This window comes from Caretta caretta, chromosome 1, assembly GCF_965140235.1.
Source record: "Caretta caretta isolate rCarCar2 chromosome 1, rCarCar1.hap1, whole genome shotgun sequence".
Lineage (NCBI taxonomy): Eukaryota > Metazoa > Chordata > Testudines > Cheloniidae > Caretta > Caretta caretta.
In genome coordinates this window covers 102,494,788-102,519,709 of record NC_134206.1, presented here as the reverse complement: position 1 = coordinate 102,519,709, position 24,922 = coordinate 102,494,788, and the positions used below count along the sequence as shown (strand labels likewise).

Sequence of the window (24,922 nt, the reverse complement as noted above, 5' to 3'; positions counted from 1 at the left end):
ACCCTTGGATGTCTTTCATGCTCCAAGGTTCAGCTTAATCCTGAGTTGCAGATATTTCTGAGGGTCCATGAATAAACTGTCTGCTTTCAGGATGGAAACCCGCCCTCCCCCCAAAAAGTGGCTCTTTAATGTGTCTTCTGCAAAATTACTTACCAAATATTATTATTTTATCAACTACAATTCGTTAACAACATAGTAAAAGCATGTGAATTGGTTACTAACTTAGACTGGTTAATAATTAGATCACACAATGTTTTAATATCATGTGCTGCAAAGAGCCACAGGAGACACATTGAAGAGCCACTTGCGGCTCACAAGCCTCAGTCTGAGTATCACTGATGTATAATTATTTGGTTCAGTGCCCTGTAGTCTACTCAGAGTCTGAGAGCCATCTTTCTTCTTCAGAAAAAGTGCCATGTTTCCTGCAAAGCTGTGGATAAAACCTTTGGTTTTCCTGGAGGTACTCCTTTAATGCTGCTAGCTCTAGTTCAGACATAGAATATATATGCCCGAAAGGAACATTGGCTCTGGGCTGAAGGTCAATGGGGCAATCGTAAACACAATGCGGGGGTAGTGAGTCTGCTTTCTCTTTTTTCGAAGATTTTGTGGGAGTCTTGGTATTTCACAGGAAGATGTGGGCCATCATGTAGGGATGCATTTGTAGGTCTGACATGGTTGCCACTATGTGGGGGAACATCTGGGTTACTGGAGCGGAATCCTCTGGCTTGGCTTCTCGGATATTGAGTTCTTGAATGAGAAGGCAATTCTCCCTACAGGCGCTGAATGGAAAGGTAATGGCACGTTGGGACCATAGGATATGGGGTTCATGACAAATGAGCCAGGGTTCCCCTAAAATCAGGGCAAAATGCAGGGAGGAAATAAGGTTGAATTGTGGGACTTCCTGGTACTCCCCAATCACCACTTCCATGTGGTCTCCTATGTATCTGGATTCGATGCCAGTGGAGACTGATCTACTGTTTCTAACAGGTCTTCGGTAACCTTGGATTCGGTATTGGGAGACTGAGGACCCAGACCATGGAAAAATCCATAAAATTTTCCCCTACTCCTGAATCAGTCAAGGCCTACTGTATGGGAAAGGCTCACTCTACCTGCGGGATCCACAATTGCAAAGGAATCTGTAGAAGTGGAGATGGATGGGGAACTCCTGGGTTAACATAGTCCTGAGGTTTATCCCTGGTGGTACCCAGGCTCGGGTCCCTGACTGGGTGTGGGGTTAGTCTCTTCCCTGTCATCAGGTAAGCAGGGGTTTTGAGAGGACACCTCGATATTGCATGCCCTATTCCTGTATAATAGAAGCAGGAGTTCTCCTGTCCTCTGCTCTCTTGTTCTTCAGGAGATAGGTGGGGCCATCTAGTGTCAGCTGGTATCGACTCGATCGAGGTCGAGCTTGCTTGGGCCTGAGGATGGAGCTTTAGGTAAAGTGAGGGAGATTGGTAGGCTCCTCCTACATTCCAGTTTGTGCAACCTGGTGTCTATCCAGATGCACAGGTCCATGAAGGCTTCTAAACTGGTGGTGGGATCCACCCATGCCAGCTCATCTTTTAGTTCTTCTCCAAGGCCAATGTGAAACTGATGAGTGGAGGAGTGGAGCATCATTCCAGGCAATATCTATAGTCAAATGTCTGAACTGACTGTTACCAGATTTGCCTGTTACTTTGGGGTATACTTATTTGTTAGGGTTACTCTTCTGGGGTTGGGGGGGTGTCTGTAATTCTATCAATGTACTTCTTGTGTCACTTGTGTTCTCATACAGAGCTCTACTTCTCACTTCTGCAAGTTCCCTCCCAATGGAGCTATCCTGCAGGACCTAGGTTCCCCAGGGCTGGGTTCCTGCAGCCCCAGAATCAGATGAAAACACACACACATTAACAGAGCGCGTCTGAGAGGACCAGGTTAATCAGCACTCCCAAGCTAACCCCTTATATGTCCCTGGATTCAGCAGGCTGGGTCGTGCAGCACTTCCAAGCTGCCACCCTCATATGCTCCAGGTTAGCACGTCCATATCCCCACATTCACATTGCAACTGTTCTGGTAGTAACCCACTTAATGAGCAAACCCCACAGGATTTTGGGGTGCTGCAGGGATCTTTAGCTTAGGTATGAGAAGCATTGCTGCAGAGCAAATGGGGAAGCCAAAAAACACCCATAAGGGGGAAAGAGAGAGAGAGAAGCAACCAGCTTAAGCATGAAAATTATTTATTGCCAGGTAATAACCATACAAGGGAGCCAAACAAACAAAACAGTTACAATATTAAATCTTACTTAAATTTGATTATCAAAGTCAGGTTTGGAAAATTATAACTGATCGTACAAGTCAGGGTCAGAAGGCTGTACCTACAGAGAGAGAGAGAGTGAGCTGCATTCTCACCACACCGTGAAACTTGAATCAATCAAGGTTCCCAGGTGGTGGTGATAGCTGAGGGTCTGGAGTGCTGGAGACAGGCAGAGCCCCCAGCATGATCAGTCAGGAGAAGATGAAGTCCCAATAGAATGGATTCAGATTTTGGATCCAGGTATCAGAACACTTACTTGAGCATGGGTAGGGGTTTTTGTAGGGAAACAACAATGGTTCAAGGGAGAACACTAGATTTGTTTATGGGTAAACTGATGGCTCAAGGGAGTATACCAAAGTTGTTTTGTTCCGGCTAGACAATAGGAACTGATCATTTCTGATTATGGGTGGTGTTCCTTCGAGGGAGTTCACAGTGCAATTATGGAGCTTCAGTATTTTGTATACCAATAAAGGATTTATTACTAGAAGTGGTCTGATAACTACTGAGCTGGGTGTGTGCAGGCATGGGTTCATTAACATCTGGAGCATAGATCCCCCATCATGCAGTGCTTTCCTGCTTTTCTGGTCCCAGAGTTCCGTGTGGTTCTTGCCTTAGAAGCTCTGTTTTCCATTCTGTATGCTAATGGGGATGCATTCCTGTCCCATCTTCAATGAAAATGAGGCCAGGAGAGTTTCCTTAATTCTGTCACCCTAGTCCAAAGGGGTTTAGGTGTGTCTTCCACTGCCTTTTCATTGCTTTTTGTAAGACTTTCTTCTGATTGGTTTTGGTTCAAGCAGAGGCTGGGGAGGGGAAGGTCTTTTGTGAGTCAGGCTGGATACTGCATCTTGGTTCCCCAAGAACACAGAGATGACGGGTAACATGACTGACATAGGAAGGGGTTGACCACAGGGTTTGCTGGAGCTTTCATATGGCAGTCTCTGCTGTGTGGATTGCATAAATGAGTCCCAGTTGGTCAGTACCAAGTGATTCTGTTCTAAAAAGGGAAAGGCCCATACCAAGGCCTTCCCGTTAAGGAAGCTCAGTGCCAGCCGCACCTGAACTTGATCTGTGACATAGTTCTGAGGCTGGAGCATAAACAGGAGCCTGCACTTGATGATGAACCCACAAAACTTACTGAGGGTATCATCATATCTCTCCAGCAAAGGAACTCTGGGGCAGGTCAACCGAGCGTGTGTCTTAAGAGAAGCAGAATGGTTACCCACAACTGCTACGAGTTCCGTAGTTTGCTCCTGCAAGGAATGATTTCCTGTGTGAAGCTGTTGTACTTGGGTCCCTCAGTTGTTGGTTTTCTGTCTCAAGGGCAGTGATCTGCTCCTGAGCTCTCTCAGGGCCCTGGAACAATGGTGGGGCAAGAGCCCTGGCAGAGTCCATATTCAGTCCAGGGGTTCAAATATGAGGAGACCAGGGTGGTCTGAGCAAGCTGTCAGGGCTCATAACATGGGCTGTCTGACCTAGTTGTTGGATCCAGGAGTAGAGTCAGGGTTGTGGTCATTCCAGGAGTCAATCTGGGGTCAGAGTCAGAAGTCATGCCAACAGTTAAGTCTGAGTTGGAGTCAGAAGTTATGCTAAGGGGTCAAACCAGAGGTAGAGGCAGAAGTCACACCACAGGTCAAGCCAGAATCAGCAACTGTGGGTCAGGGCGAGGAAGCAGGAGCAGGGATGAGGCGTGGCAGCAAGAACTAGGTGAGGAAGCAGGGACTTGGTCTCAGAAGTCTGAGCAGCAACAGGCCTAGCAACTAGTTGCTCAGACAAGGAATGGAACAGGAATAAGAAGCCTTCTACGTGGTAGTGTCCAATCAGCAGTCTGCTGTTAGTCATCTGACCCTGCTGAGTCAGCAAGTATAGCTTCTCACCAGCAGTTCTCTCTTTAGCCCTTGCAGCTCAGTGGCACAGAGAATAACACTCCCACTTGACAGTCTTGGTGGCCTGGGTTTGACACTTGTGGCGCCTGACGGTCAGCCCTCTTGTAAGAAGAGAAGATGTGAAAAAACAAACCAAAACAAAGAGGACACTCGCCTTTTCTTTTGTGAGGACCCCAAGAGTGTTGCTATCAGTATCACTAACAATGAAGAATATCAAACCCAGTCTCCAAGTGGCAGAATCACCTATGGTGTCACACGGGCCATGGTAGAAGTAACAGTTTTGAGATGAAGTGGCTGAGTAATTAAAAAGCCATTGAGTTTCAAAGATAGTACTGACAGATGTCCAAGAAGAGTCAGAATAATTCCCTCATTTGTTGGGGGAGTCACAATATTACCAGTCGCAAGTGTTGAAAAATCATAAAACAGGACACCAAAATCATATTTTTAAAAATAGATATTTTAAATGTGTCCTCTGGGACTTTTTTTTTATAGCTGTTGGGATTAATCTTTTCAAGTTTTTCTGCACAGTCATGAAGACTAGAAACTTTTTTATTTAAATGTAAGCTGAAATTCTCACGTACTCATCTGATGCTAGGGCGGAGGGCTTTAAGAAAAAGAAATAACACAGGACATGATAAAATTACAGAAGTTGAGGTACTGAGGTAAGGTCATCTGCCCTCACCCTCTTTGTTTGTGTGTTTCATTGACTACATTTCTTTGTGGTTGGTCTTGGTGGATATTTTTTGTGTGTGTGTTTAGTTTAGGCGGGAGCAAAGGGCAGAGGAGTGAGGGGACAGGAAGTATGATGAATTGTAGCCACTAGTCCATGAATTCTGATGCCTATCATATTACTGGGATATAGTATAACCTTTTTAACCCTGACACATCTCATGTGAGTGTGCACAGGTAATAAACATCAGTCCTTTAGCAGTACTCTTTATCCCATTCTTATTAGGCAACTATTTCTTCTTAAAGAACATAAAACAATGAATTGTATATGCTGTAAGGCCCTTTGGGACTGGTTCTGAAACTTTCTGAAGCTGAACAGACTTGTACTTTCTTTAATACTTTTAAATGTCTGTAGTGCTTGTGGAAGGTACCAGATTGAAACTCCTAGAGAATGAAGTCTGCTGTTTAGCCACGGAACAGCTATAATACAGGCAGTAGTAGGTTTCTCTGTCAGTGTGTCTCAGTTGTGTTCTGGAAGGCCACCTATATATTTGCAAGGATAAGATTCAGCATCCCTGCCCTGTCATCCCTACATCTCTTTGCTAAAGATGCTGACCATGAGACTAATTTTCATAGTTTTTGTGAGGTGAACACTTGTTCCTTGTGAACCAGACTGAGATTAACAAATCATTTCACACACCCTCAAATATCAATAACCTTGGTCACTATCTGAGCTGATAACACAAAGATGAAAGGCTTTGTTTCTCATTACCAATTCATTGAGCAATTTAGTCATTTGAGCACTCCTTTAACTAATTAATTCATATTTCTACAGTGCTTTGAAGGTCTAGAGTGTTACAATAAACAAGTACTGAGTATTACTATTTAGGGCTGATCAAAAATATTCTGAACTAAACATTTTCTTATTGGAAAAGAGGTTTGCTGAAATTGAAGTTTCCTAGGGGGAAAGAGCTTTTTGGCTTAATTTTCCAACAGGAAAATTGAAATTAAACTTTCTGTAGGACACCTCAGCTTGTGGAGCATGAAGGGAGTGGGAGAAGGAGGTCCTAAGAATCTATAGATAAAAGGAAAATGAAAAATAAGGATTTTTTTGATATTACAGACAATTGTAACAGGAAGGTTTTATATCCTTTTTCTTCCATTATTTTCTCTGTCTTATAAGAACTACTTTTCATAATGGAAGCATATGTTTTATGTAAATCAATTCCAATAATTTTAAAAATGAAACTTCAAATGAAGGAGTCATGCTCACGTAACAATTGGCCAGGTTAGAATACATCTTTGATAGCTGAAAGCATTCACAACTGATGCAACTCACGCATTTCTAGACTACTAATGCACACTACATGCAATGTCTAGACTACTAATACAAAATGTGGCCTGCCTTATTGCCATTACTTTGCAGTATTTGAGTCTTGGCAAGAAAATGCTAAATGGAAAAGAACTGCCACGTAGCACACAAGCCCCACCCCAAAATTCTGGCTTAACTTGTGTTCACTCACAAGACTATTTTCACTCATGTGTAATTTTGTATAGCTAATAAACCAGAGGTAGTTTAAAATAAAAGAGCAACAATACAATTGTTTTCTTTTTTAAAAAAAGCAAGTTGAGTTTATTTTTTTAAGTAGCTAAGAAAATTGCTTTTAAAAAGATGATTAAAGTGTAATTTTGATGGTCTACTCTAAATTTCAACTTTGTCAATCAGCACATTAGATGTAAACATTTTCTGATAATGATTGACTTTAATTGAGCCTTCTTAGGAGACAGTGATTGTTTTAAATTAAAAATGGTACCTTTTCCATTTAGCTGAAAGCTTATTTGCATTCATTTCAGCTTTGAGCATAGACATAACCACTTACATCTTTACTAACATTGTATTTTCTCCTTTTTTCCTTCTCTTAAAATGCTTCATGAATTTGTCAAACAAGTTAGCTTTAAATATTTCCTTACTGATCCTTGCAATTTTGGCAGTTTTGATATTTATTAAGAATGATTTATTAATTTTAAGCTTATCAATTTAGAAACACATCTAAAAATAAAATTGTTACACGTGTAGTGCCAGTCTGATCAGGGAGTTTGTTTGTTTGTTTGTTTGTTTGTTTGAGTGATTAAAATGGTTTTCAGTATCCAGATTATGTCGATTAAGATAGTAGTTCAAGGAAGACCGTATACTCCAGTACTTTTAGAAGACTTGTCAAACTATTCCTGTGTAAGGGTTCTGCAAGCCTTGCTGACATAAATAATCTTTATACAAGTAGTACAGTTATGAGTCACTCATGAAAAGCCAGGTTTGCAAGACTGACTAATACGGCATATATGAGGAACATTTGCTTATATTTCATAATATTTTGAACATTTTTGTACTGTAGTCTTTATAATAAAAGCCTCTGAAATATTTACAGTTTACAGTGTAAAATGGAAAAAGTAAATTTAAATGGTTCTGTTTGTTTAAAGAATGATTTGTTACACATTTTATGAATAGCAAATACATTGCAAAAAACCTCACAAGTTAATCATTTATGTAGATCATCAGTACTAGCTGACACCTTTTGGGAAACTTTGTAAACATTCTGTTTTGGAATAATTCTGTTTATATGCCACTATTTTCCATATTCAATCTCCTTGTTCATTAAGGACCAAACTGTTGAACTCCTTATCCATATTACAAGTAATCCTAGTGACGTCAATGGGATTACTCATGAGAGTAACAGTTCATCAGTATGAGTAAGGGGTTCATAATCTGGCCCAAATATAAGAGTATTTGCATGAAAACAGGGTCTGTATTTCTTAAGATTTCATCTATTCATCCTACTAATTACTCATCTGAAGTTCTAATAAAATCTTTCTGATATTAGTTAATCGTTATGGAGATGAACATGATGTCATAAACACAAAATTATTGCTGTATCCCCACAGGTTGCTTGCCAGTCATTTCTAATTTGTTAGGCAGAGTTGGGCCTGGTATGTATTTTGATGATAGACATTTAAGTAAAACTCAGCTTCTGCAGGAAGGTGGCATTCTTCCCTCGGAGGATTGAACTAATTTGCCAGCAAGGTGTTATGGGTGATGATGAGGCACCATCTTTGAGACAAAGCATAACGCTGAAGCTCTGTGGTCCTTAATCAATCCAGTGGCAATTCTCATGAAAGTAGAGATGTTAATCCTGGTGTCCTAGCCAAATTCCAATTTAAGGAGAATGCACTTATCCTTTTAAAATTCCCCTTTCACATTTAACTGGGTAAGATATTTTTCAGTTCTCCTCCTAAATGCTGTTGCTAGTGAAGAACTCTTATGTCCTGCTGTAGGCATGGCTGTTTTTGAGAGCTGCGGTTTTTAGTGATACTTGTTTATTAGTCTGTAAAGCACTTTGGTACCTTCCACGTTCAACTATTATTAAATATTACACAAAAAATGTGTCACTTAAGGTAGGGAATAAAATGAAGAAAAAAACAAACCAGATGAACTCTAAGCAACAAAGGCAGTTTTTTCATGTGAGTGTCCCTAAGAGTGACCAGTGAAGTATAGTAATTTAAATCTAAATTATATGAAATATGAACAGGATTTTTAAAAATGATTTTTTTCCTTTAAATCACTTTTAATTGCAATCTGAAATGTCTTTGTAGGGGCTAATGTAGTTTAAACTAGAGTTTCTCATACACTAGTTCAGCTCTTTTTATCTCTGTTAGTTACCATCAAGAATGTTCACAGGAGAAAAGAGGACATAAAACTGGTGTAGTAAAATTCTGATGGAAGAAATTTTCTTTCTTCATCTCCAACAGATATTGTCCTGTTTAGTACTACTGAGACAGTCTTCCTTCTACAATGAGAGAAATAGGGATAACTCTTGGAAAAAGTTTTGAGGCTAGTGACAAAATATGTTTGTCTTTCAGATCCCCAGCTCAAGGGTATAGTGACCAGGTTATATTGCAGGCAAGGCTACTACTTGCAAATGCACCCCGATGGAACTCTCGATGGAACCAAGGATGACAGCAGTAATTCTAGTAAGTGACTGCTCTAGGAGAATGTATTAATCTCAAACACAGATTGCAGATGTAATCATTCAAATATATACGTGCAATCACTATTTTAATGGGTTTTGAGGAATTTTGATGTATTTTGGCAAAAAGATTCTGTCAACTTAAAATATATTAAACACTAGCATGCCTTTTAAAGAATCCTTACTTAGCACTACTGCATGTGTGAAAAAGTATCCAGGAAAGAAGCAATTATGCATTTTGTTAGTGTCTGGCATTAAGTTTCAGATTTTCAAAAGTGATCAGCGTTGGTCTAACTCGACTCCCATTGAAGACAATGATAAAATTCCAGTTGAAATCAGTGAGAGGAAAGTTAGGCCAATACTGAGCACTTTCAAAAATCCACCGTAAAACATTTATCAGCAACATTTTCCTTTATCTTTGAAAAATAAATATAGACAAAAGAATAAAAGAAAATATCTTTGGAACTCTGACAACCAAGGCAGTGTAATTAAGCATATGTATAACTGTAAGCATGTTATTAGACCCATTGAAGCATATGCTTAAGTATCTAATTGGGCTGAACTGGGCTAAAGAGATTGATTCCACAAGATTCCCAATGACTTCAATAGGATTTCTGCAAGTGCGGGGACTGCAAAACTGGAAACAATTTGAAAAGCTATCGAAACAAAACTGGTGTCACTTTTCAAATCTCTTATGGATCATTTTTCAGTGTTATTTCTTTCTGTATAATATTGCTGAACATTTTGATACAGATAATGCATATATATTCTACCACTTGAGCTGCAAGTGGTGGGTAAGCAGACTTACCCTCACTCTCGAATGGTTCAATTTTAATAATTTTCATAAAGCACAGCAGACTTCTGAGGTTCATTTTTATTTTCTGTTTATAAGACATTTATTTACTCATTACTCATACATTAATATATGTCTCGTTAAAATTAGGCTGCAGGAGATGCAGGCTCTGTTTTTGTTTTGTTAGATCTTCTGTTATTGAGACTACAGCTGTTAACACAATATGTGTCCTTAATGTATTTCATCCACAGATATTGTTACTGTTTTATTGACTGTTATACTTTTCAGATTGTAGCAAACTAATTACTGTGTATATCACTGTTCTCTCTCCTATTTCTCTGTGTTCCTTTCTCATCTCCGTGTTTTTCATAACTGTCTTTCTGTTCTCTCCCACTGAAGTACGTCCATTTCTAATGCCCCTTCTCTTTTGGCCCAGTACCACAAGCTGTGCAGAAACAAGATTCCCATTGCCTTCAATAGGAATGCATTTTGCTTGCATGAGGCCTGCAGGATGTGTGGGATTTTTTGTTTCTCTTCCCCTGCCTTCATTTGGGGAGACGTCTAGTGGCAGTAGTGCAGGGGTGTCCTTTTTATTGTTACAGTACATCTAAATAAATAAATCTTTCTTAGAAACCTAATTGTGGACTTTGAAATCTTTGAAAATATAGGCCACAACCCCTTACTTTCCTCTCTTCTCTGTTGCCATCTTTTTAAAATCTCCCATCTTTTCTCCCTCAGTGTTTTTTTCTTCTCTTTCTCTATCTGTCTGCCTGCTCTCTCATTCTCCCCCATAGTTCCAAAATGCAGAATAATTTTTCTTGTCCAAAACCAGCCTGTGCAAAATAAAGATATTTCATATTCAAGATAAATAATGGTGGGTCCTGTTATATTTTACATTTGCATGAGTTAGAGATTAGGCTGTGAGTTTTCCCACAAATTTAACATTATTTGCTATGGAAAAAATGGGCATGATTCACCATTCAGCACTGCATTAATCCTGTAGCCATTTTGAAATCAATGGATTTACACCATTGTAAAACATGAGTAACACAGTGTGAACCAGGCCCAATGTCTGGATCAGTGGCAAATGCAATATAGTATTAAAAATGTTATCAGCCAAATGCATATATTGCCGCTTTAAACTTTTCATATAAATAATATATCAATGCCAACACTATCTTGCAAATCAGAAAGATAATGTGTGTCACCACTTGGGCACTTTCAGGAATATAGAAACAGCTATCAGTCTCTGTCTCCTCACTGTTGCCAGTCCTTCATGTTAGTTCTTTGTCTTTTTTCCCCAGTCTTTGTCTGGAGTATGTTTTGTTTCCTTTCATTTTCCTATGCTCTAATTCTGTTTTTGCTATTCCCCCTTTAAAAAAAAAAGAACATGAATGTTTCTCGTGGATGAACTAGCTTTTACTCTTTTGATTTGCCCTTCATTTTGCAATCTCCTTATTTTGAGAATTCAAGCCCCAGTCTTACTGATGGATGTGGTTTGGCTGGCCCTAAGGGTGAGAAGTGGAAGAAGTATTCAGCATTCAACCTCACCCTCATCCTTACCTTATCTTGCTGCTGATTGATTTGGAGTGGGGATGAGAATTCTTCTGACTGTTGAGTTTACACCTTGCCTATTTGATTAACAGCTGCCCCCAACTCGTGAGGGGCGTAGGGATACATTGATCGTCAGGTGGGGAGGGAAAGCACTTTTGTCGCCAACAGGGAGAATGGAGCTTCCTGTCCTTTTTGAGAATAGTTTTGGATTGAGGTTGATGAAAGCACTGTTGGGTTAATGTTGCAGGGTGGCATGGACTATAGTGCCTCTGCCATGCTTTTCAGCATGCTGTGCACTACAGCTGATTGGCACTGAATGACAGGAAATAATTTTCCCCAACCCATGGTTTGGCTCAGCAGTTGGCTTCCGTTGAGCATCCGGGGGAATGGCTAGTGAGGGATGGATGAAAGGGGGCGTCCTTGAGTTCCTGACAGGGAAGCATTGTGAGAAGTTGAGTCACACAGCCTTATCTTCTGCTTCTTATTTATTATTTATAGAGCGTCCAAACTTGTGCCAGGCAGCTAGAGAATAAATAAAAAAGTATGATCTCTGCCCCGCAAAAGCTGACAGTCTAATTTTAGATATGTCTCAAGGCATAGGAGTAACAAACAATACAGGGTGCTGTAGTGAGGTAGGACAAGGGTAACTGTAAGAAGATCTTGTAGTTACTCAGTTTGGGTATGTGCATAACTAATGCTTCCATTACAGTCCCACCAAAAGTTGTCTTTTAAATTAAAGCTTCTAGCTATTTATAATGGGTGGGATTTTCAGAAATACTTCATATTAGTCTAATGCTTCTCCCATTGGAGTCAATAGGAATTTTACCAGTGATTTCAATGGGAGCAGAGTTAGACTAATGCAGAGTGCTTTTGAAATCCCACCCTGCAGTTTCACAAGGGCAATATTCCTCAACAATAATAGGACATATTGCTGCCACAGCTTATCTTAAACCTGAGCATAGGATCAGGAATGAGTGGGCCTGGCGATGCAGTAACCAGTAAATTACATAGGAGGCCTTTTTACATTTAGTACAGATTAGAAGCACCCCTTTTTTGTACCCAATTCTTTGCACGAGGAAGGGCTGATTGGGGAGAGGAAGTAAGAAAGAAGGGATCACATGTAATATATACTAGCTATGTCACTTAATACACTTCTGGAAGGTACTCAGTACTGCGGTGATGGGCATACTCCAAGAGCCTGAACTGAACAGAATTTGGTGGATTTCAGTTCAGAGCTGTTTTCCATTGGGGTACTCATCTCTCCTGGGACCTGTTAATAACATTGGCTGAAGAGGTATGGACTAGTCCATCTGTTGGATAATGGTGGAGAATGAGCTTTCCCATTTTTCATCATAAAATTGGGGCCATTTGTTGAAACCATCATTCGTACATTGAGTCCTTTATTTGCTGACCTTTCACGGGGAATGCCAAATAGATTTTATTCCAATACTGCTAGTTTCTTTAATATTCCTCCTATATTATATTGTCCTTTTCTTCTCCCCTCAGTTGGTGTATCCCTCTGTTTCTGAGCTGGCTTGAGGCTGGTACAGAAATAACACTGACTAGTACTGTAGATTCAAACACTGTGGTACTATTTAGTTTAGCTGTCCAACTCCAGCCTCTAACCTACGTGGGCCCCAAAAATGTTCCCAGTATCATTTAGTGTGATGTAAACTTCCTTTTGGGACAGTTTGTGTTTTAATTGTTTTCCACAGGGCAGACCACTGTTAATTTGAAAAGTGGATCTGACACATGATGTGATTAATATAGAAACCATGAAGAAGTAATGGAGGAGATTTCTATACTATGGTCCTGGAGACATTTAAAATGTTATGTTTTCCAAACCTGGTCCATTTATAATTTCCAGTCCCCTCTCTCACGTAACCCTCCTGGTCAGCTTCAAACTCCACCCCTCAGGTGGTGAAGGTCCCCCCACAAGTGGTCTGTAGCTTGATTACTACCCACCTGGAATCCAGACTTGAAAACCTGATTTTACCTAGGTTGCAGCCATCCCATTGATCTGCTAGGATGAGACTTATTCAGTTGCTGATAATCCTCAATGACTGTCCCACTTGGAGGCAGATACTGAGGTACCAGTCCCCCTGTCTCTGCCACAAAGAGTATGATGCAAGAATACAATAAAAACCACTGACTTCCCCAGAATCAAAGGGATTCTGTGACAAAGGCAAGGATAGAACACAATTATCCAGGGTGGCATTCAGTCACCTTCAAGATGAGACCATCCTTTTTCTCTTTTCCTGCAGCCCCCCTGCCTCATTACTATACACCTCCCAACTTCTGCAGCTAAGGAAAGGATCTTACAAACAACAGGCTCCTTCACTACACAACCCTGATTCATCCCCAGAGCAGCTCTGTACTGTGTACTGAATGAGACACAGGTCCCATGTTAAAAATAGTATGTGATCATGTAATTAAAGAGCAGGGGAACGAATTACATTGCACAGTCAGCCTTAATTCAGGCAGCTCCTAATTTTTGAGTGCTTGGCTTTGCAACTTGAGTTATACACTTTTAAGAGAGGGTTATGGGTAGGGCCCTACCAAATTCACAGCCATGAAAAACGTGTCACGGACTGTGAAATCTGGTCTTTTGTGTGTTTTTACCCGATAATATACAGATTTCACTAGGGAGACCAGAGTTTCTCAAACTGGGGGTCCTAACCCAAAAGCAAGTTGCAGGGGGTCACAAGGTTATTTTAGGGGAATTGTGGTATTGCCACCCTTACTTCTGTGCTGCCTTCAGAGCTGGGTGGCCAGAGAGCAGCGGCTGTTAGCCAGGTGCCCAGCTCTGAAGGCAGCACCCCGCCAGCAGCAGCACAGAAGTAAGGGTGGCAGTACCATACCATGCCACCCTTACTTCTGAGCTGCTGCCTTTACAGCTGGGTGGCCAGAGAGTGGCGGTTGCTGACTGAGGGCCCAGCTTTGCAGGCAGCAGCGCAGAGTAAGGGTGACAGTACCCTACCAGGCCATCCTTAATTCTGCGCTGCTGCTGGTGGCGGCTCTGCCTTCAGAGCTGGGCTCCCGGCCAGCAGCCACCGCTCTCCAGCCACCCGGCTCTGAAGGCAGTGTGCTGCCAGCAGCAGCAGTGCAGAAGTAAGGGTAGCAGTATCACAAACCCCTCTATAATAACCTTGCTATCCCCTCCCTCAACTCCTTTCTGGGTCAAGACCCCCAAAATTACAACACCATGGTATTTCAGATTTAAATAGCTGAAACCATGAAATTTATTATTTTTAAAATCCTGTGGCCATGAAATTGACCAAAATGGACTGTGAATTTGATAGGGCCCTAGTTATGGGTGGAGGTTTTATGATATATAATTTCCCAGGGTTTTTTGTTGTTGTTGTTGTTTTTTTAACAGAAAAAACAAATTCTAATACACATGAAAAGGCCTGTTCTGTAAACTTAGATACGGCTGAATATGTAGATGTGGCAGATTCTTTGACTGAGAGACCGGGCTAAGTGACTGAGATGTAGGCCTGCCACATTAGAGGGCTGGGTTCTAATCCCAGTTTGTGTAACGTCTTGGTCAGGTGAAAAGGCTTGCTCAATAATAAGGGTTGTGAAGAGCACAAAATTATTAACACCCATAAGTGGGGGGATTGGATTTCTGATTGCCAGGAATTGGGTTCCTGACTGCCATTTGTGCCTTTGAAAAACTCTCCCTGCCTTCTCATTACTCTGTTCCTTTTCCAAAGTCAAAATATATTTTGATGGAGGAGCCATTTTTGTCTCCTCCCATAAGCTCAAAGAAAAAGGGGAGTCCTTTTGTCTCTGTCCTACCAGAGGTTCTGTACTGTGTAGCATGATGATGTGTGGTGCTGGGACAGTGCATGTGTAATACAGACCGGTTGCTAAAACTGTTTGCAAGTTTTAGCAACCTGTCTTTAGCAAGCTGTACTGAGGAAAATACTGATGGGGCATCTTATAAATCAGACATATCCGAACAGACCTTCATGGAGACTTCAGAAAGCACCTCTCTAATTCCAGGGATTTCAAATTTCAAGTTACTGCAGCAAACCATGCAGGGGTGTGTGTGTGTGTGTGTGTGTATTTTATAAAATAAAACATAAATGTAAAATAATATACATATTCATGCACACACACATACATAGTGGAGTGTGTTTATGTGTACATCACCCTGGATCTCATCGAAACCCAAATCTGAATGTTGCCAATGCACTGTTTCTAAAACAGCTTAGAGAATATTACAAAACTTTCTAAGAAAAATGTGTCAGCAGTAGCTGGAGTTGCCACTGTGCGGTTATGTGATTGCAAATGTGAGGGAAGGTAGACTGTGCAATCATAAGTAGGAAGAGACGGGGATAATCCAAGAGGTGTTCTCTCTGTTAAGATGCCGTACAAAATATGAAAAGGATTAAGAGTACCTAGTTAAGGGGCATATGCACAGTCTATGAGCCAGAAGGGCTCTTTCAGTGACTGGACTGTTTAATTGTCTGCACTTCTCAAGTCTTATTTAGAGCCACAATTCTTTCTGGCCTTTATGTAAGTGTGCAGTATGGGAGGAGGGTGCTCCAATGTTCTCAGTAAGACCCATGCAGAATTGCAGCCTCTGAACTCTGAGCAATACAGAACTGCTCCCTCGCTAGCAGCTACTGCTCAGACAGACTCGTTGTGCCTTGAAGGGGTAGGGAGGAGGCAGAGCTGTGGCTTCACCTCCATCCCCCTATGCAGATAACTGTTTATGCTGAGAAACACTGGAAAGCTTTGTGCTTCGCTAAGGCAGGTTGTACAGCTCCCTTAGGGTGATCAGGTATCTGGTTTTCGACTGGAACACTCGGTTGAAAAGAGACCCTGGCGGCTCCGGTCAGCACCACCGACTGGACCGTTAAAAGTCCAGTCGGCAGTGCTGTGGCACTAAGGCAGGCTAGTCCCTACCTGTTCTGGCTGGTACCGTGCTGCGCCCCGGAAGCGGCCAGCAGGTCCAGCGCCTAGGCAGGGGGGCTACGGGGCTCCACGTGCTGCCCTTGCCCTGAGCACCGGCTCCGCACTCCCAGCCAATGGGGGGGTGGGGGTGCCTGCTTGGAGCCTCCTGCCCCTCCTCTCCCCCCCCCCCCCCGCCCCGCCAGGACCTGCTCGCTGCTTTCAGGGAGTGCGCAGTGTGGTGCCAGCACAGGCCCACAACCTGCCTTAGCCCTCCCCCCCGGCTGCGCCACTGCCTGGGAGCTGCCCAAGGTAAGCCCCAATCTCGAGCCCCCACCCCAAACCCTCCCAAACCCATAGCACCCTCCTGCACCCTAAGCCCCTCATTCCCGGCCCCAGCCCAGAGCTTGCACCTGCAGCCCAGAGCCCTCACCCCCACCTGCACCTCTGTCCCAGCCCAGAGCTCCCTCCCACATCCTAAACCCCTCATCCCTGGTTCCACCCCAGAACCCTCACCCTTCCTGCCCCCAATCCCCGTCTCAACCTGCAGCCCTCTCCTGCAGTTCAAATCCCTCTGCCCCACCCCCCGTTGTGGAGCCTCTTCTGTACCCCAAACCTCTCATCCCCAGCCCCATCCCAGAGCCCATACCCCCAGCCGGAACCCTCACCCCCTCCCGCATCCAAACTTCCTGCCCCAGCCCAGAGCCCCCTACCACACCGTGAATCCCTCGCTTCTGGCCTCACCCTGAAGCTTGCACCCCGAATTAGAGCCCTCACCTCGTCCCACACCCCAACCCCCTGCCCCAGCCCAGTGAAAGTAGGTGAGGATGGGGGCGAGCAAGCCACCGAGGGAGGGGGAATGTAGTGAGCAGGGGGCGAGGCCCTGGGGCAGGGGCAAGGCCCCGGGGAAGGGGTGGGGTGTTGGGTTTTGTGCAACTAGAAAGTTGGCAACCCTACTTACTATGAACTGGGCCTAAATAGAGCTCAATTCAATCTTTAGTGAGAGATTAATAGAGTTACATCTGAAATGCTAGAAGATTGAAAGTTGCAATCTGGCATGGAAATAGTCCGCACTGAGGAGCACTGCAGAACCAGGTTCTGTAGGAAATTGATTTTTATTTGACCAACTTATGAGCATGTGGCTATCATATACTGAGCCTGAGCTATAGAGTGTTTTGCTAAAATCAATGAGAAGTGTGCACCAAAGAGAGTTATGCTGGCTATATGTTCATCAATAGTTGTATGCAGACGAATCTTCTTTGTCCCAATGGAGTGTGAACTGTCTTGTGGGATGAAATCCAGGCACGCTTTCAAGTACTGGACCAGTGTACCAGTATGGGGAGGAGGTGACCAGCCCTCTGTGAAGAAAGAAGTGGTTCGGGACTATTTAGAAAAGCTGGACGTGCATAAGTCCATGGGACCGGATGCGCTGCATCCGATGGTGCTAAAGGAGTTGGCGGATGTGATTGCAGAGCCATTGGCCATTATCTTTGAAAACTCATGGTGATTGGGGGAGGTCCCGGAAGACTGAAAAAAGGCTAATGAAGTGCCCATCTTTAAAAAAGGGAAGAAGGAGGATCCGGGGAACTACAGGCCAGTCAGCCTCACCTCAGTCCCTGGAAAAATCATGGAGCAGGTCCTCAAGGAATCAATTCTGAAGCACTTAGAGGAGAGGAAAGTGATTAGGAACAGTCAACATGGATTCACCAAGGGCAAGTCATGCCTGACTAACCTAATTGCCTTATATGATGAGATAACTGGCCCTGGGGATGAGGGGAAAGCAGTGGATGTGTTATTCCTTGACTTTAGCAAAGCTTTTGATACAGTCTCCCACAGTGTTCTTGCCGGCAAGTTAAAGAAGTATGGGCTGGATGAATGGACTATAAGGTGGATAGAAGGCTGGCTAGATCGTCAGGCTCAACGAGTAGCGATCAATGGCTCCATGTCTAGCTGGCAGCCGGTATCAAGCAGAATGCCCCAAGGGTCGGTCCTGGGGCCGGTTTTGTTCAGTATCTTCATTAATGATCTGGACGATGGCATGGACTGCACCCTCAGCAAGTTTGCAGATGACACTAAACTGGGAGGAGTGGTAGATACACTGGAGGGTAGGGATAGGATGCAGAGGGACCTAGAAAATTAGAGGATTGGGCCAAAAGAAATTTGATGAGGTTCAACAAGGACAAGTGCAGAGTCCTGCACTTAGGACGGAAGAATCCCATGCACTGCTACAGACTAAGGACCGAATCGCTAGGCAGCAGTTCTGCAGAAAAGGACCTAAGGGTTACAGTGGACAGGAAGCTGGATATGAGCCAACAGTGTGCCCTTGTTGCCAAGAAGGCTAACAGCATTTTGGGCTATATAAGGAGGGCATTGCCAGCAGATCGAGGGACGTTATTGTTCCCTTCTATTCAACATTGGTGAGGCCTCATCTGGAGTACTGTGTTTGGTTTTGGGCCCCACACTACAAGAAGGATGTGGAAAAAATGGAAAGAGTCTAGCGGAGGGCAACAAAAATGATTCGGGAGCTGGAGCACATGACTTATGAGGAGAGGCTGAGGGAACTGGGATTGTTTAGTCTGCAGAAGAGAAGAATGAGGGGGGATTTGATAGCTGCTGAACCTGAAGGGGGGTTCCAAAGAGGATGGATCTAGACTGTTCTCAGTGATAGCTGATGACAGAACAAGGAGTAATGGTCTCAAGTTGCAGTGGGGGGGGGGTTAGGTTGGATGTTAAGAAAAACACTTTCACTAGGAGTGTGGTGAAGCACTGGAATTGGTTACCTGGGAGGGGGCTGGAATTTCCTTCCTTTGCAGTTTTCAAGGTCAGGCTTGACAAAGCCCTGTCCGGGGTGATTTAGTTGGGGAATGATCCTGTTTTGAGCAGGGGGTTGGACTAGATGACCTGAGCTCCCTCCTAACCCTGATATTCTATGATTCTATGATTCAGTGCTCTTTATTAGCAGAGTTCCAGCATTCTCCTTTCCATTTTAACAGCTCATGCACTAGTCTAATTCGTTCAGTGCTGAGGATCTAAGGTTATAATTTGGTGGCCTTAAAAAGACACATAATTAAATCTCTCTCTCAGTGCTTTTTAAACCACTAGAGGTTAATAAACATAAACCTCTCTAATTTGTTTTCTCATCATTTGCATAAAAACACTAATTATTTCAAGGCTGCAAACCTTCTTCATAGGTTGTCATTGTCTGACTCGGGTCCTGTTTCTTTTTTCTCAAATGTTGTTACAGAAGTTTGCTTTCCAAAAGTTTTGAAGAGACTTCTGTGATGTGGAGTCATTTATTATTAACAGTTTTCCTGGATATTTTGTGTCTTTGTGCATCTTTCTTTCATGAAGTTGTTTGATTTCTTACCCGGTGCCCCTTAATGACCGGAAATAGAAGACAGGATATGTATGCCCTCCTCTCTCTGTTATTGTTGTTATTTATTATTTGTATTACTGTAGCACCTAGGAGCCCTAGTCATGGACCAGGACCCCCTCATTGTATTAGGCACTGTACCAACATTATGCTGTTAATGCACATCCAGATTTCCTCCTACAGTTTCCGATCTCAGTCTTGAATGCTCATTTGCTTGCTTCTTCCATGAATACATCCTTGCTCTTTTCATGCACCCCTTTAGCCATGGAATAATATCCTTACATTCTTTTGTAAGGCTTAATCCTCCTCCAAAGTCTCTCCTCCTTCAGATCCCTACCCAAGACCCAATTTTGCTGTGACACCTAACAAAAAGCCATCCAAATAATGGTGTCTTTGCTGTGTGACAGTTGGGGATAACTGACATTACTTATTATTTTAAAACTTACAGATGATTTGGAACCTTCAGAAGCCATCAAACTGTGCAATAGCTAACTTAGATACTTCTATGATCTCTTTTTTTTCATTACCTGTTGCACTCCCCATCTCCCTTCCTTCCTTGTCTTTGTCACATTCATGGTATCTTGTTTCAGATTAGATTAGATACATGTATTTACTGTATGTTTGTACGGTAATGAGACCAGTAAGACCTCCCCCCATCTGACCGAGATCCTTGGGAGATACAGCAATACAAATAATACATATTGATGCTAATTTTTGGCTTAGATATAACTTTCTGTGTAGCACCTCTTTTATATAAATCCATCAATTTGTTTTCTGTACCTTCTGGAGTTCTTTTTTATACGCTTTCTTTTCATTCTGAAGCTGCAAGAAGTAGGCTGCTTTATCACAGCATCTTCCAACTTTTTCACTGTCGCTATATTTCTTCTTAAGAGGATCACATTTCATGTATTCTTCTATTGAAGGAGCATATTCCTGATAATGTTGTTGATATATGTTGAGAGAATATTTTAGGGTATTACCATTCTAGCAGGTGATATACTCTACTCCGTTTATGTAGATGTGGTTAGCTTCCTCTGAGTCAATATTGTCTCCTTTATATCTATGTAGCCATTGCCTGACCAACCTGGAGTTCTTGCACCTAGGCTACATGTCTGCCTTGTTGATTGTGAATGCATATCCCCTTTTTCTGATGTGGGTTTGAATTCTGGGATCTTAGCTACGGATTGTACCATGAAGCATACTTTCTTGTCATATACATGACATTCCTTTTCAAATGCTGGATAACCCACCACACCTTTTGTGGGTGTTTTGAAATGCAGTTTTACCTCCTGAGACTTAACTTGCTGGTACCATGGGCTTATGTGTCTTGAGTATACATACAGGTTGTACTTTGCTTTTCATCCAAGGGCCTGGACCTCTCCCACTTCCTAGATCATGCAGAGCTTAAAAGCTGTCCAGCATGAGCTCTGGCTCAGGGGCTGTTCCCCAGACCCTGAGTGATGCACAGTTTGCGTCTTATCTCATAATCCAGGCCAGCAAACGTATGCATTCTTATTGGTGTAATTTGGAATAAAAGTTGGTCCATGTCTCACTTGCCTGAAAACTAATATTCTATATACCTTGTTTATTTCATTTTTAAATAGAGGGATGGTCAGTCAGAACACTAAACTCTTTTTCAAGGATATCTTCTCTGCCACGTGTTTTGCTGGGCATGAGTCATAAAATGGCATTTACCATCTTTCCCATGTAGTTTAGCACAAGTGCAACTTGCCATTTTGGACTTGCAATTTGAACTGCAGCCAACAGGTTTCTAAACCTTCTTGTTCATTTATGTCATCATTAAACAACATCTCCATCCTGATGGCTCTTAAATGTTGGCAATAAAATTAATGCCATGCTGTTTTTCTCTTGGTTTTTGTGGATTTTGTTTTGAGGTTTTTGAACTCTTTTTTCCCCTACTTGCACCTTTATATTGTTTTCTTTTCAGCCTTTTAACAACATTATTGCTGTCTTTTTATGTTAAATCTATGTACTTTTGTTACTACAGCTGTTGTTAGCTGTTTCTCTTTAAAGCCTCAGTTTAGGAAAGCATACTTTTTCAGGACAGCTCATGTACATGTGTGTGCTTAAGTTCCATTCAAATCTGTGCTTGATTACTTTTCTGCATAGAAGCCTAAGTGCTTTCCCATATACTGAGTCTGTGTACCATTGCTTATATCAAAGATGCTGTCAACAAAAATAGCCATTGCACTTTCAGTTCTGGAGCCATAGTGATGCTGAAAGCAGTTTTACTGGGGGTGCTTCATAGTACAATAACATTTAAGTGTTTAAGGAAAAAAAATTCACTGTGGGCAAAATGGAAAGATTTTCATTCTGCAAAATAATCTGATTGTTACTCTCACTTTCTGCGTGAAACCAATAGATGACAAAATGTTATACTTAGAGATTGTTTCTATCCCCTCCCCCTCTATATGGTTACAGCATTTTCCATTCATTGAAATTGTGATGCTGTTGTGCTCTTTGCAGTCCTATGAGATATTCTTTTTATTTGCTAGCTATTGTGCCAATACTAAAATGCTACAGGAATAATTGCCAATTAAGTTTGCAACATAAAGCTGAAATACTAACTTAACCAGTAGCAATGCTTTCTTAATTAAAATTTTATTGAAATCAGAGCTTTTTGTGAAGGCATTAACAGTTGTTCTTTGTTCTTGATTTTGGTTATTCAAATACTCTATTTATCAGTGCCCATCTGTGACAGATCATGTTTATATTTACAGCACTATTCAACCTTATACCAGTGGGACTACGAGTTGTCGCTATCCAGGGTGTAAAGACAGGGTTGTATATAGCCCTAAATGGAGAAGGTTTCCTCTACACATCAGTAAGTAGCACGCTGTGGATATTTTGAATTCTTTTGACACACATATCCAGAACAGAACTCTGTACCGTAATGAGACATATCTCACTTACAATAAGTCCTATAGAAATTAATAGAGATTAAATCAATATGTTTTTAGAGTCTCTAAAAATTGCTCTGAAACCCTGTAGAATTTAACAGAAAATGATATCCTTGCTGTAGAATTTTCTGAAAAACATTCTGTAGAATTCTATAACAGGGATATATTTAGCTACTGAAATCTGTGGGATGGTTTAGTAAAACTACAGATGGGTTTATATTTTCAGTTAAAGACTCTAGAACTTTTCTGTAAATGTGCAGTGCCTTCATTACTGGCATGTTGTTCAGGATCTAAAACTTGCTACAAAAGTTAGTTGAATGATTAATGTTTAGTAAAATAAGGTACTTCTGTAATGTAATTTACATTCCTGTTATATATCAATATATTTTCATTGTGTGTATCACTATTTTTTTTCCCTAATGGCTAGGAATATTAGAATTGAAACATCACTTTCATTAATAAAAATATTATCATATGATTTTGAAGGATTTTGAAAAATTGCTCGGTAAGAATTGCATGAAATAATACAGCCCTGCAAAATGGCCAAAGCTAAAAAAGTTCCTTCAGGCAAAATAATGCTGCTAAATAAAATATCTTAAGATATTTCAAGTAAGTTAATTCTAATCAGTCAAAATGTGGTGGTGGTACAGCTGTGAAGAGCCTCAGTGTTATATAGGATTAACTTAATGACAGTATTAACCAGGTGTTTAAGAATTTTTTTCCCCACTGTAGTGGATGCTGTTTTCACACTGTATCTCATGCTCTTTACATTTCTTATGTCAGATGATTTTTCAGTCCACACTGAGTTAAAATATAATGCTTTGTTTCCACTGTGCCTTGAGAGGAAATCAGGCAAATTTTGCTTTTATGTCCTGAAGGAAAGTATTCTATTTCTTTTAAATATGTGACTGTCGTTGAAAGGTTAATTAGAAGGAAAACAGTGTTTCCTAATGTTGAACGTCAACACCAAGAAAAATGTCTGATCATAGTATGTCTCTGGGATACCCCAACAAATGTCATGTGAAAGATTTATTTTCTTTAGTGTGTCACAGAAAAATATAACACAACATGCAATATCTCCCTGCAGTGAAGACTAGAGCACTGTTGGCCTCCCATTTCCTTAAGGTTTCATGTATATGGAATTCATGTCATGGAGATTATTTTTTTCATGTGGTAACAATGCAGTATGAATATGCTTCTGCCCATCAGTAACGCCACAGTGCTCTCACCCCTTCCTAGTGAACGCTAAAGAATGTTTCCGGACGATGTGTTCATTTCAGAAAATATAGCAGTTTAATGGCTAGGCTGTAATTATGGAGCGTGGGGAAATCTACGTGGCCGGATTGTGTCACCCTTTGTTCATGTATTACTCCAAAAATAGTCCCACTGAAATCACTGTGACTAATTGCTACATAAGGTACTAATCAACATGAGCAAAGATGGCAGAATCCAAATCTTAGTAACTTTGAACCCAATCCTGAAAACACTTGGCTAATAAAAGTTGTATATGTGTATAAGTCGTCCCATTGACTTAAACAAGACTAGTCATATGAGTAAAGTCATGGGCATGTGTAAAGGTTTGTAGGTTGGCCCACTATATACCCTATATTAATTGGATTTTCAGAACTTACGATTTACATGGGTATTTCTGTTGTTATTGACAACATTTATTAATTGCTTTTTGCATGCCATTGTGTGTGCATTTATTTTATTTTTTACCATTTTCTATTCCATTGATATTCCTTAGGGAGAGTGGCTCAGTTTGTCCCTCTTCCTTATGTAAGGCAAGGGAAACAATACATATTGTATTGGGAAAGTACTGTTTACTCTTTTTTCATGTAAATATGAAATCAAATGGAAAACATCATTTGCAAAGATAAACGAAAATAATACAGCATGCAGTAGAAGAGTCTTTAGGTTTAACACATGCCAAAAACTATCTGAAAATGACTGTTCTTTATTTCATAGAGATGAGAACATAAGAGCTGCCATACTGGGTCAGACCATGGTCCATCTTGCCCAGTATCCTGTTTCCAACAGTGCTCTGTTCTAGAACTTTAGGGGGAGTATATACTTCAGTGCAATTATGGACCAATCCACCCCTTCTTCACTCCTGGCTTCTGGTAATCAGAGCTTTAGGGCCTCCCTGAACATGGGGTTTCATCCCTGATCATCTAGGCTAATTGCCATTGATGGACCTATCCTCCATGAATTTATCCAGTTCTTTTCTGAAACCGGATATCTTTTACCATCACAATATCCCATTGCAATGAGTTCCACAGGTTAGTTTGTGATATTTGGTAATCTAAAGTAAGATTTAAGAATGGTGATTTTAAAAATATATCATTGGAAAAACTCATGTCCATGCCAAAGTTCATATTAATATTTTGGGGGTAAGAATTATTATTGTGTTTTCATTAATAGGAATTACATATTTTGAGAGTAGAGACTAATAAATTTGAAAATAAAAAATAAAAACGTGGAAGAGAGCACCTGCTTCAGAAAAAAGAGTTTG

General features: G+C 41.4%; 1 protein-coding gene across 5 annotated transcripts in view; it reads left to right on the top strand.

The window, feature by feature from the left end:
* Positions 1-24,922, top strand: part of FGF14 (fibroblast growth factor 14) — a 628,252-nt gene that overhangs the window by 468,509 nt on the left and 134,821 nt on the right. For 3 of the 5 annotated variants that reach the window (XM_048854508.2, XM_048854481.2, XM_048854489.2), the window contains exons 2-3: positions 8,758-8,868; positions 22,228-22,331. In XM_048854508.2, coding sequence (XP_048710465.1) covers positions 8,758-8,868; positions 22,228-22,331 — 215 coding nt within the window. The remainder of the gene's footprint in view (positions 1-8,757; positions 8,869-22,227; positions 22,332-24,922) is intronic. The other 2 variants (XM_075129684.1, XM_048854499.2) reach the window with 1 other exon arrangement.